The sequence below is a fragment of the Fusarium tjaetaba genome, assembly GCF_013396195.1.
Source record: "Fusarium tjaetaba strain NRRL 66243 chromosome Unknown NRRL66243_c0000020, whole genome shotgun sequence".
In the NCBI taxonomy this organism is placed as follows: domain Eukaryota; kingdom Fungi; phylum Ascomycota; class Sordariomycetes; order Hypocreales; family Nectriaceae; genus Fusarium; species Fusarium tjaetaba.
In genome coordinates this window covers 123,635-135,320 of record NW_023501216.1, presented here as the reverse complement: position 1 = coordinate 135,320, position 11,686 = coordinate 123,635, and the positions used below count along the sequence as shown (strand labels likewise).

Sequence of the window (11,686 nt, the reverse complement as noted above, 5' to 3'; positions counted from 1 at the left end):
GTGAAGAATGACAGCGTAGGTAGGTAGGTCGGTACAGTACAGCTCAAAGAAGCCATCTTTGCAGTTTGTAGCAGCTCATTCTCATTGACCGTCAGTCCGTCAATCAAACTAAACCGGCTTGACCAAACGGCCAACGCCGTTACCCTGGCCCATGATATTGTCCGTCGTCCAATGTCATCGACCAGTTCATCAAGCAGCCGGCTCTTATCTCATCTCGTCATCATTATCACTGGCATTCTCTGTTTCAGACTCACGTAAATGGTCAACGACGCAACACAACGCAACCACTGCATGCAAGCAGAGCAAAAGCAACCAAGCGACCTACCAAATAACAACGGGCCTCCCGCACATCTATCCATCCAATCTGTCCCGTCCTGCATCTGCCACTGAAAGTTTGGCGGAGCACTCTCGGTAAGATGGATAAACTGGGTCAGTTAATTCCCCTCCTGGGAAATAACTTAGCAGACCTAGGGAGGCTTGTGACGCGCACTGCCCAGAACCTTTCGCACTGTGACCAGACCCCACTAATCACTCACTGAAAAGGAGACGGTGTTAGCGGTTGTTGCCACCCACCAGCCGAAGCCAGGGCTACGCCGTTGGTTGCCTCAGGATGGGCCCTTTCCGCGTAATGTGACGGAGCAGAAGTACCGTTTGTGTGTGGAAATATCGGTCAAAGTGTACCTTGACCAAGGGCCAAGTGAGTGTTTCTTTTTTTGAGCCCAGCCCAGTCCAGGGGAAACATTCATCATCAAAGAGCCCAGTCCGGGCCCCAGCAGCTCGCAGCCCCAGCAACAGACGGGAGGGAAACAACAAAGCTTGCTGCAGCCTTGTCAATCCCGGACTGATTGAAGATGCCCTGGATGTGATGTGATGTGATGTTCGGGAGGCTTATCTACGCGGACGGCTGTCGACACTTTCGATATGATAGTTCAAATAAGCACAAAGGATATATGACAAGCTAGAGGCATATAGCATTAGCCAAGTGAATCAACCTCCAAACTTGGTTCTGATTCAAAGCCGAAACCTACTTTCAGCTGTCATTGTCTGCTCTAAGCTCTTAGATCCATAGGTAGGTACCTACGCTATCAAAACACAGTGCGATTTGCAAACGCCTTGGTTGTCCTCAACTCAACAACCCTGCCCAACCCCCAGCATCGCCGGCACCAAGACCTCTGATACTGGCACTTGGTACTTTGATTCCAGCACTCTTGACACGCTATTCGGAGGTACCTCTCTCTTTTCCTTTGAACTGCCCTGGCTGCCTGCTGTCCTGTGCTTGCCCACCCACTGTTGGGTCCTATCCAGTCCTGGCGCCCGCCCCGGGCTATCGCTCCAGTGCCTGCAGTGCAGTCGGGCCCCTAGTCCTAGCGAGAAAAAAACCAAGCCCAAGCCTATTTCACCCAAAAAACCAAAGCCCCTTCTTCTTCCTCGCGTCTCTTTTCTGACTGAGGTGCTCGCTCTCTCTACTGCCAGTCCCAACCTGACCTAACCCAACTCATAACTCTCCCGTCCTCTTTCTCTATCCATCCATCTCCCATCTCCCATCCCCATCGACCCGCAGCCGCCGCTCTCCGCGAAACTCACAACCTGCACCATCTCCCAAGCTCAAGCTCAAGCTCGCATTTCACGCCAGCAATCTTCGTCCATTTCTCTCAACTTTTTAACCAAAAACCACATCTAATCAATAACCATGGCTGAGATCCGCCGAAAGCTCGTCATTGTCGGCGATGGTGCTTGTGGTAAAACCTGTTTGTTGATGTGAGTTGGCCTTCTATCACGACACGACACGACTTCAAAGTCGACTTCCCGTCGCCCATCACGTTCCTATCCATCTCCACGTTGGCATCACAATGTCTCTATCAAACAGAATCCTCAAGAACAGGACTATGTGATGGTTTCTGGCTTCTTGGACAGCCCAGCGCTTCACATCGCTTGTCGCCATCAGCTCTATCGTTACCGTGATAGACGCACATCCCCCTTGCTTCACCTCACCGTCCTCCGTCGCCGTTTTCATTACCATCATCGCTATCATGAATCTTTACCGCCTGATCAACACAATGCTAATCAATCCTGCAGTGTTTTCTCCAAGGGCACTTTCCCCGAGGTAAGAATTGACTTTCTTGCGGCGTTGCCTTTCAACCTTCGCACGCTTAGCCACGCGGCTTGACAAACAGCCGTATCATGCAACGGGCATCACCACAAAAACCTCCCTGCTGACAATTCCGCCTTCAGGTCTACGTCCCCACCGTTTTCGAGAACTACGTCGCCGATGTCGAGGTCGATGGCAAGCACGTCGAGCTCGCCCTATGGGATACTGCTGGTCAGGAGGATTACGACCGTCTTCGACCCCTGTCCTACCCCGACTCCCATGTTATCCTGATCTGCTTCGCTGTTGACTCTCCCGACTCTCTCGACAACGTCCAGGAGAAGGTTTGTTCTCCCTCCAGTGCCAGATGGCTGGATGTCAGTTTCTTTGATACAACTTTGCTGACACGTGCTCTTACAGTGGATCTCTGAGGTTCTGCACTTCTGCCAAGGTCTCCCTATCATTCTCGTCGGCTGCAAGAAGGACTTGCGATACGACCAGAAGACCATTGAGGAGCTCCGAAAGACCAGCCAGAAGCCTGTCTCCCCCGAGGAGGTACGATATATTGCCCCAACAAGCGCCAAATCAAGCTCTTGAAACTTGATTGGCCAGCTTGCTGCACGTCATCTTAAAACATGCTAACGGTTATCGATAGGGTGAGGAGGTTCGCAAGAAGATCGCTGCCTACAAGTACCTTGAGTGCTCAGCCAAGACCAACGAGGGCGTCCGCGAGGTGTTTGAGCACGCTACTCGCGCTGCTCTGCTGTCGCGAAGCACCCGTGGTAGCAAGCACAAGAAGTGCCTTGTTCTGTAAAGGGCGCTATGGAAGCCCTCTGAGCGCAGTCCACGCGCACGTGTCGTGGCTTGACCCTGCGTTGTAATCCTTTGTCGTTCCAGTTCAACCTCAACTTGGCCCCGGCAGTTCGGATACGGGTTCGTGGCAGCCAAGAAGAAGAAGGCTGTCGGCATGCATCGGTTTTCTCGGAATCTGGAGTTTGATATCGTCTCGCTCATGTCTGGTCCATCGGCCTACGCGCCGACCCTTCTCGCTGGATTGATGGTTTTCTTGTCGGCAGAGCCCATGGTTTCTTGGACCTCCTGAATCTTGCAGGTGGTTACTTTTCCCGGCAGATACCTCGTCTTTTTTATTATCACCACTGGCATGCGAGCGGGACCTTTGTTTTATGTATGTGCTTGTCGCGCATGGGGGAGGTGGGCCAGATGTCTTTTTTCTTGTTGGAGGGGCTGTTGAGGAGGAGGATGAGGAGTGGCTCTCGTTCCTCGCTCTCCTGCCAGGTCTGTTGGTCACTACGGACTGACAGATGAGGAACTATCAGGGAGAGGTGTCAGGAGGCCGAGAGAGGCTCCGTGGGCTGGTCACGGCGAGAGCGTTTGAGTCTGCTTGTGTGTGGATATGGGGTCCGGCTGGGGGAACCACGTCGGTCCAGGCCATAAATCTTTTCGTTTTTTCTCTTGAAGCCTCGAGACCGTTACTTAGACCATGGAGATGGGACATCTATTGCGTAGGGCCTGCCTGTTTAATCTCTTGATTTTTTGTATATCCTGTCTATATGTTTTTGTGATGTTATTGTACGTACAGTATGCTCTTGAACGACGTGACCCTCCCTATCTGAGTATCTAGACCTACCTTAGTAGCCTGTCTTGTTTGTATGTAACTTATTATGCATTGACATGTCATGTTACACTGCTTATGACTGGCTGTCATTCCTCAAACCAACTTGAACCAAGATGCTTATCCGTCTTGGTATGCGTATCTTGACTGGTCTTATCAAAGACAGCCTCCTTGTCCACGTGCCAATGTCTAGTCATGTGGCCCCCATCCCATGCTAGACTCTTTGATCGGCGCCGAGCCTATTTTGGTTTGGGTGATACCGGTGATGTAATCCCATCAATCACTGTGGAAGTGAGGCAGTTGCTATGATCAGCTATGCGAGCGCGGCGCAGCTCAAGAGGGACAGTTCACGATGCACGCATATACGATAATATGAGGTGAATATCAATCTTGCTTCCTCAGTATCGAGATAAAACAATGAGCGAGCGAGCGTATCCTCTGCTTCACAATACCACCCAATGCATGCACAAATAAACCGTCCAAGAAAAGAGTGCCGCTATCGAAGAGCGGCCTCATCACAACAACCACCCAAACCCCCAACCACACTCCGTTGTATGCATCCCTGGCCTAGCCTAACACCGGTATAAACAACTTCTCGTCCGTCTCATCATTTCATCGTGAATCTGTCTCTTGTTCTTTGCGGAGTTTAGACGGGGCAGTGCTGAAAGCAGTCAGCATCATGTAAGATAAGGGAGAGACGAGAGGGCAAGTATTAGACATACAGCACCACAGCTACCGCAAGTCTTGCCGGCGCCCTCGATGGCGGCGTTGCACTTGGGGCAAGTGTTGTCATGGTAGTCAACAAGAGGCTGCATCTTGAGTGATTGATATACGACGAGTGTGTGTTGAGGATAGAAAGGGATGAACCTAGTTTGGATGTATGGAGATGGCTACAGAGAGAGAGCACTGAAGAAGGGACCACAGAAAGAGGGGAAAGGCAACCTAATATATAACCAACTGTCAACCTCAAACAAATCCATTCCCGTCCTCTCTCACACGAGATTTACGTATGTTTCTCTATCCCAAAGCGGGGTTCTTTACCTGTAAGCGCAAATAGCGGGCTTCTGCTTTGTTTTACCCCCTCCTGCTATTCGTTGCGTGTGACACCCCTCTCCTTGTGCTTGTCCTCTTTGTAGCTTCACTTTCTCTATGTGATCCACTTGCTGTGAGGTACGGCAATAACGTGGCACACTGTATGGATGCTGACTTGTTTTGGAGAACAGATAGTGTAAGTCATGTTGCGTTATCCCGCGGAGGTTGAGAGTTGTGTTGGAGATGGGTGGGGAATGAAGGATCGTGTGAGGAACAGGTCATAATAGCTTCAGCGGTGTATGAATAAGTTGTTCTTGCGATATGAATGTTGAAATACACAAGGTCTGAAAGCAATAGTTTCTCCGAAATGCTGCTATTAACCAGGAGTATTGGCTTCGACTTGTTGGTCAAAGCATGGTGACTACATCGCCAGACATCATAGCTTCACCTCACCCATAAGCAGAGATAAGAAGAGCAATAAGAATACGAGTTCATCTGCCGAAGAACTGAAAACTCTATCATGATTGAAATACCGATATCACGCCATGCAACTCCTTACACGATCCAATGTACAGGGTACATGGTTTTCTTTGATCTTATTTGATAGACTTCCATCCAAATCATCCGCCTTTTTTACATAATTTATATATCTCAAGCAGCGATACTCCCTGCAGTCACGCATCCTGCTTTCATGTGTACTATCTTACACGCTTTTTGTCCCGGTAGGGTCTATGTCTGTTGTGCTTCGTTATGATATGATGTTGTTATAAAAAAAAGGGAAAAGGTAAAGGTAAGAAACGCCTGGTACTTATACACACTGCGCCGGTCCATCTTTGCCTGCGGAGTGTCAGTACATGTTCCAACGTCCAATAGTCGACTACCCAGATCTTCACAGGGCATACAGGGGAACTCACTGTTGATCATCTTCTGCACAGCCTGGATCACACTAATGACCATGACAATCATGCCAAACACGACCACCGCACCCGCCATATATGTCCGCCAGCTTCGTGTCGTCAACTTCATATAGCACAATGGAGGCAAGATGTAAGCCATGGCCACAGCACTCGTGGCTCCAACAAGCTCAAACACAGCACCAAGATCACAAGTCACCAAACTTAGCACTAGAGCTGACGCAACAAGACTTGTGCTGAAGAGGAGATGGCGATTCATGTTGAAGGGCTCGTCAGGGAAGAAGTATGTCAACATCACTTCACGGCAGACAAATGCCTCCAAGGGCAAGGTGGTGAGCATGTTGAGGCCAAAGCAGAGACGTGCTATGTTGACCATGGTGTTGTCTGCTGGAAAGTTGTTGAGAACATTGCCTAGCGTCTTGTCACCAAAAGTAAGGAAACCACCTAGAGCGAGGACAAGACAGAACACCATCGATATACCAGTTGAGTAATGAGTGACTCGAGAAAAGTTATCAATGGTAGGTGTCTTGAGAGACCCGTAGATCAGGAGCGAGTTGTGATGGCAAACGAAAGCTGTATAGGTCAGCAACTCTGGCCATAAAATCAAGTTATCAGGACAGATCCTTACCGAATGAAATAACACCAATGGCCTGGAAGAAACCACCATTGAAGAGGAGGAGTGAAGGAGTAAACGAGCCCCGTTCTGACGAGGGCGTCAAGATGCCTTGTATAAGGATGGTGAGGACAATAACCACCATACCAACAAGCGCAAACGTGCTTGCCTTGGCCAACTACTCAAATCTCATCAGTCCATGTTCCAGCAGGCCGGTCCACGTTGTAATTCTCACCTTTGAAATATCGCGATACAGCGTAAGGGGATACGCAATGCCCATCACAAACACCGCGATCGCGACCTGTCGATTTGCCAAGAGTCCTATTACAGGCACATTCGACAAGTTTGGCCACACAGCGACCAGAACATGAGGAATCGTATCGCCAACAATGACACCATATGCGACCATTCCGCCAAACGCAAAGACCCATTGCGCAACACTGATAGCGATCAGCCCGGAGTGTCCAAAGCAATGCTCAACTGTTCCTTGGAAATGGCTCGTTCCGCTGAGCTTGCTATTGATGACAATAAGACAGATCGTCCAGTCGACTACGACGGTCAAGCCTACCAGCAGGAGAATGCCTCCGACCAGTCCGGCCTGGCGCACAGCGTATGGTTGTCCAATGATGCCCGCACCGATGATGGAGTTCGCCATGTTCATGAAAGCTGATTTGAGTCCTGACTTGGGTCGATTCATCTCATGCTCAGCTTGTTCCGACGGATCCCCCATCGAGTTCGCAAGAGCAACACTTGGCGCTTCAATGTTGGTCAACAGCGGCACACGATGCGCCCGGCCCGGACTCGTCGCCTCCTCGACATCAAAGTACGCATCATCTGAAGATCGTCTCTCACGATCCGCAAATCCGCCAAAAGCTTCTCCATTGCTAACGCCCACGATCTCCGGCGTCAAGTCGAAGCGTACGCGGCTGGGAGTCCGGGGCTGGCCATCAGTCTCGACTTTGCCTGAAGCCTTTCCTAAATCTGCGCTGGCGTTTCCACTGCTATAGTCGTCGTCGCCCACACCAAAATAGTCGTCGTCGTAATCGTGCCCGCGTTCTAGGAGGCCGCGGTCTTCGCCGTGCGGGTTCGGGGGGCCATCGTTCCTGGCGTGCGTCATTGTCGAAGGGGAGTAGCAAGTTGGTATTGCGTGTACATTTTCCCCTGGAAGAGTAAAGGATTATGTTCGATTCGCTCGCGTATATGCCAAAAAGTAAGAAATAATCAAATAATTAGTGTAAAAGATTGACGGCGAAGCAAAAGGCTACAAAGTCGAATGGTTGTAAGTTGTAAGTGGAAAGGTCCTATTCCAAGGATAGGTCTGTCGGTTGGTTGTCTGTCCTTCCCCCAGATAAGCATGGATAGCAAACATTAGCGTCATTTGCAGCATGATAGGCGCTGGGATTGGCGTAATGCCCCTTGTGAAATCGCTGGAATCGACCGCTAGCTGTGTCTAGGCTTATGCAGGGGCACGGATCATTCCAAGAGTATTTGAAGAGGTGTTAAATAAAGGGTGAGGCTTCTATTGAGAAGGTTTGTTTGTTGTTCGAGAAATAATTCAACAGTTGTATTATGGAGTATTCGTTTCTGAGGTATAACGCCATCTCGCCGTTGTTGATCGTGCCTCAAACCTACCAGACTCCAAGACCCTGGGGATTCCAGGTACTCAAAAATAGGGGTCCAATTTATACTCTCCTTTTCAACGGCTGTATTCAAGGGGCGTCCACCAAAACCTTACAACTGTCGTCTAGGAGTGAGAATAAGCTATGATTGTCCATACAACGATACTGACATTCACAAGCTGATGATTCACTGGCGCCATCAGAAAGCAATTCAGTCCATCCGATGTTTGTTTCTATTGATGGTGTTGGTCTATGTCTACCAAAAAAAATACTTGTAGCATAGCTTCATCTGCCATCTGTAGGAACCCGTCATGTTATCCTCTGTTCGATCGGGTATCATTGTAGCTCGAACCACATCTTGTCATCCCATGCTGTGAGCTCTCTGCCCTCGTATTCCTCACACGATGTCTTCGTGTTCTATGCAGTTCTCAAAATATGTATACGCGCTTCTTTGCGCTTCTAGCGATTGTATCTGGGTATTAAAAAGAATGTAGTGCCGCTCATCTGGCTATTTTTATGCCAGGAGGGCGAAAAATGGTACTATACAGAAAATGAATGTGAAGCGGGCTTGTGATAGTGGCCCTGAAGGTGCTGATGAGTCTTTTGTTTCGGTAGGTTCGCTTGAATCAGCAGTGGCAGTGCCAGATGAGACAGATTCTTTACCAAGACCCATGTCTGGCACTGCAGTTGCCTTTGATCCGGAGGTGGTTGTGATGCCAGTCTCTTCGGTGTCGTCAGACGTCGTGGTCGCTTGACTGGTGGTGGAAATGGTCTTTGTTGAAGAGCTGCTGTCTTCACTGTCAGTACTTGAGCCATCTGTGATAGCGTTGGTAGCAAAGCCTGTTCTCATTAGCACAATATTTTTATCACCTCAACATATCAACATACCAATTCGGCGCTCGTCCGCATCAAAAACGGCGTAGACGTTCTTGATAAAGGTGTCGCCCAAGAGCCATGCTCCCTTCACAACCTCGAACCCGTAGACATTGCTAGTGCATTTGCCATCCTTATTGGGAGGAGAAACCCAGTCCTTTGGGGAGATGACATAGTCGACTCCAGAGAAAGTCACGGTCAAGTTGCCGTTGCTGTCGCAAGGAACAGTATATGTGGTGCCATCGCTGCTCTGGGCTCCGTCGATAAGAGCATGAAGCTTCTTAACGTTGTCCGGTGATCCAAACATGAAAGATGTTCCAGTATCGATGAAGCTGCGGATGCCACCGATATCTGCCTTCTTGCCGTTGTAGCCCATGTCGTCGATCTCAATAGCCCAGTCATTGTCTTCGCCGATGGAAGTATATGTGATCTTGCCGGAATACTTGTCGGGATTCGGTGAGCCAAAGCTGATTTCTCCCTCGTTTGTACCGTCAGCTGCACGGTTCAGAGCAACGCAGAACATGTTCTTTTCGACTTCCTTGGACTTGGCCAGGGCATTGAGAAAGTTGCTGTCGGATCCTTCGTTAATGGCGAGACCAAGAATGCCGTCAAAAGCGAATTCGATGAACTGGTCCGAGGTCGTATGCGTCAATCCGAACTGGTAGTTGATGCTCATGCCAGCCACAGTGATTGTGTCGGTTGCCCAGGTACCAGAGACCTTTCCAGAGCCGTATGCAATGTTGAAGTCGGATTTTGATACTTCGAGTGAGTCCGAATCGCCTTCGCCGAATGTATTGTGCATCTGACACGCTTTGCTGGAACAAGAAGTGCCCATAACCCAACTTGATCCAGCGCCAGTGTCGATAAGCATGTACATTGTCTTCTTTTTCGATCCAACCTCTACCTCGATGAAGTATGAATAGTCAGTTCCGTCCTGGTCAACACCCTGAGTGTGCTTCTTTGTCGATTCTGTGGCCTCCATGACATCGTATTTGTTGTCACGCTTGAGCAGCGTACTGGTGTCAGGGATGCTTCCTCCAGCATACTTGGCGATCAATCGTGCTGCTTCGTGAGCTGCTCTCTCACTTATCGGTTGGCTGGACTGTAATTGAACGGTCAATTGAATGAAAGTGGCAAGCAATTCTCCAGAAACAAACCTGAGGTGATCTTTGCTTGATATCCATACGCACGCCACCACCATTGCCCACACTCTCGGAACTTCGAGCCATACGCTTTTGTCCTACATCGACACGCCAGCTCGGACTATAAGGGAAGAAGGCATGGGCAGATGAGGCCAAAGCCAATTGCGCCAATAGAGATCCTGGGCGCATATTGAAGCTATACTGAGTCAATTCAACCAAACCTCCCTGGCGCGTACAGAAGAATATGCACTTGGTGGTTGATATAACCTGGATTGGCTTGTATTGAACAAAAACGGAGTGAGACCAGAGCCAAAGCTAATTGGAACAGCTTGTCTCAAACGCGTCTGGACAGGAAGGCAGAAACGAGGCGAGGCCTCTTGAGCCAGAGTTGGCGAGATGTATTAAAGGATTAGAATTACGAGCCCAGCATTGGAAACAAAACGGCACAGCAAAGATGCCGACTGATAACCAGAACCTGATGCAAGTTGGACAAGCGAAGATGCAACAAACACAAGCCAGACACAATGGAAGTGGCTTGGTTACAGTGAGACCAATTCGACTCTCTCTCTCTCTCTTTCTCTCTTTTTCTGGAACAGGGCGTTGAGGTTTCTCGGAAGTCGGAGTACTCGGCTTGAGGTCCGGGATCGAGACTCGGAGAGACAGAGACAAAAGAGGAACGGACAACAAAGAAAGGTGCAAATACAAAGACGAGAAATGGAAATAAACAGAAAAGAAATAAAGCTGAGAGAGAAGTCGGAGGAGGAGAGGGAATTATTACGAATTAAGGTAAGTTAGAGTATAGCATAGAAAAAAGAGGTAGAGAGAGGTCGAGGTGAGTGAGTGGAGTTCGGAGGGATAGAGAATGACGGGAAGAGGTGGGTTAGGCTGGTTAGGTTAGTCTTGGTATGGGGAGATAGCTGCCCACTGCACAGCTAGCACTAGGTAAGCACAGCACCCAGATACAGGGGATAGAAAGTGACCTAAAGGTGCTGTACCTGCTGAAGATGTCGTCCCAAAGAGGCAGGCGAACGGAAGGGATAAGAGTTGTCAGAAGAGACACATCATATTGCTATCACATCCATCACAGCACGATACGGATACCAGCGTTATATCCACGATGCGAACTTCCGTCTTTCAGTCTTTGGCCAAAGTTCTCTCTCTCATCTCTCACAACTTTGGCTTGATTCTAGATCCAAAGCCAAGCTAAGTAGACCACATTGATTGGACATTAGTTATCTTGGCTCGACGATCAGCAAGGTCCAGTACCTGTAGATCAGGTATCTCATCATCTCACAGCCTGAATCAACCGTCAAACACGGCGGGACCTGAAAACAACAAAGAGAAACGCCGCTCGTAAACGTTCTCCACAACATGCCATACCAGCCAGCTTGAGTCGACGTGATCAGAGTGCATCTCTGATCATCACTGGACACCCACGCAACGTTCATCTGTAAGGTTCAGGGGTCGTCAGCCTCTGAATGGCCCGTTACTCTTAGCCGCTTGTTTATTACGGTGGACTCGAGCTGTGGAGATTACTCAACCCTGCCTTGTCTGCGTCTGCTTGTGCCCCATGCTACCTCGATATCGGCCGAAAATACATATGCTTGTCCTCTTCTTACCTGGTGCTACTTCATCATCTCGTATACCAAATACGTACCCAAAAGATAGCGACGTTGCCTCAGAATTGAATGCAGAGTGCTGCTTTCGTTCAGTGAGAAACTCCCCGAGACAGGGTCTAACGCCGAGTTTCTTTGCCCCTGAGACGGATAAGTTA

General features: G+C 49.4%; 3 protein-coding genes across 3 annotated transcripts; 1 reads left to right on the top strand and 2 right to left on the bottom strand.

Annotated features, from left to right (window-relative positions):
- Positions 1–1,690: 1,690 nt before the first annotated feature.
- On the top strand, positions 1,691–3,188 carry FTJAE_860 (GTPase Rho; the record flags this gene model as incomplete). The annotated part of the gene is made up of 6 exons (XM_037355433.1): positions 1,691–1,758; positions 2,077–2,104; positions 2,233–2,463; positions 2,507–2,641; positions 2,742–2,896; positions 2,984–3,188. The coding sequence occupies 6 exons, from the start codon at positions 1,691–1,693 to the stop codon at positions 3,186–3,188; spliced, it is 822 nt and encodes a 273-aa protein (XP_037212052.1).
- Positions 3,189–5,559: 2,371 nt separating this feature from the next.
- Positions 5,560–7,395, bottom strand: FTJAE_859 (uncharacterized protein; the record flags this gene model as incomplete). Its single annotated transcript, XM_037355421.1, has 4 exons — positions 5,560–5,588; positions 5,666–6,238; positions 6,294–6,456; positions 6,514–7,395. The coding sequence occupies 4 exons, from the start codon at positions 7,393–7,395 to the stop codon at positions 5,560–5,562; spliced, it is 1,647 nt and encodes a 548-aa protein (XP_037212051.1).
- A 1,016-nt stretch (positions 7,396–8,411) lies between these two features.
- On the bottom strand, positions 8,412–10,101 carry FTJAE_858 (uncharacterized protein; the record flags this gene model as incomplete). Its single annotated transcript, XM_037355410.1, has 3 exons — positions 8,412–8,737; positions 8,786–9,872; positions 9,928–10,101. 3 exons carry the CDS (start codon positions 10,099–10,101, stop codon positions 8,412–8,414), a joined length of 1,587 nt encoding a protein of 528 aa, XP_037212050.1.
- Positions 10,102–11,686: the final 1,585 nt, after the last annotated feature.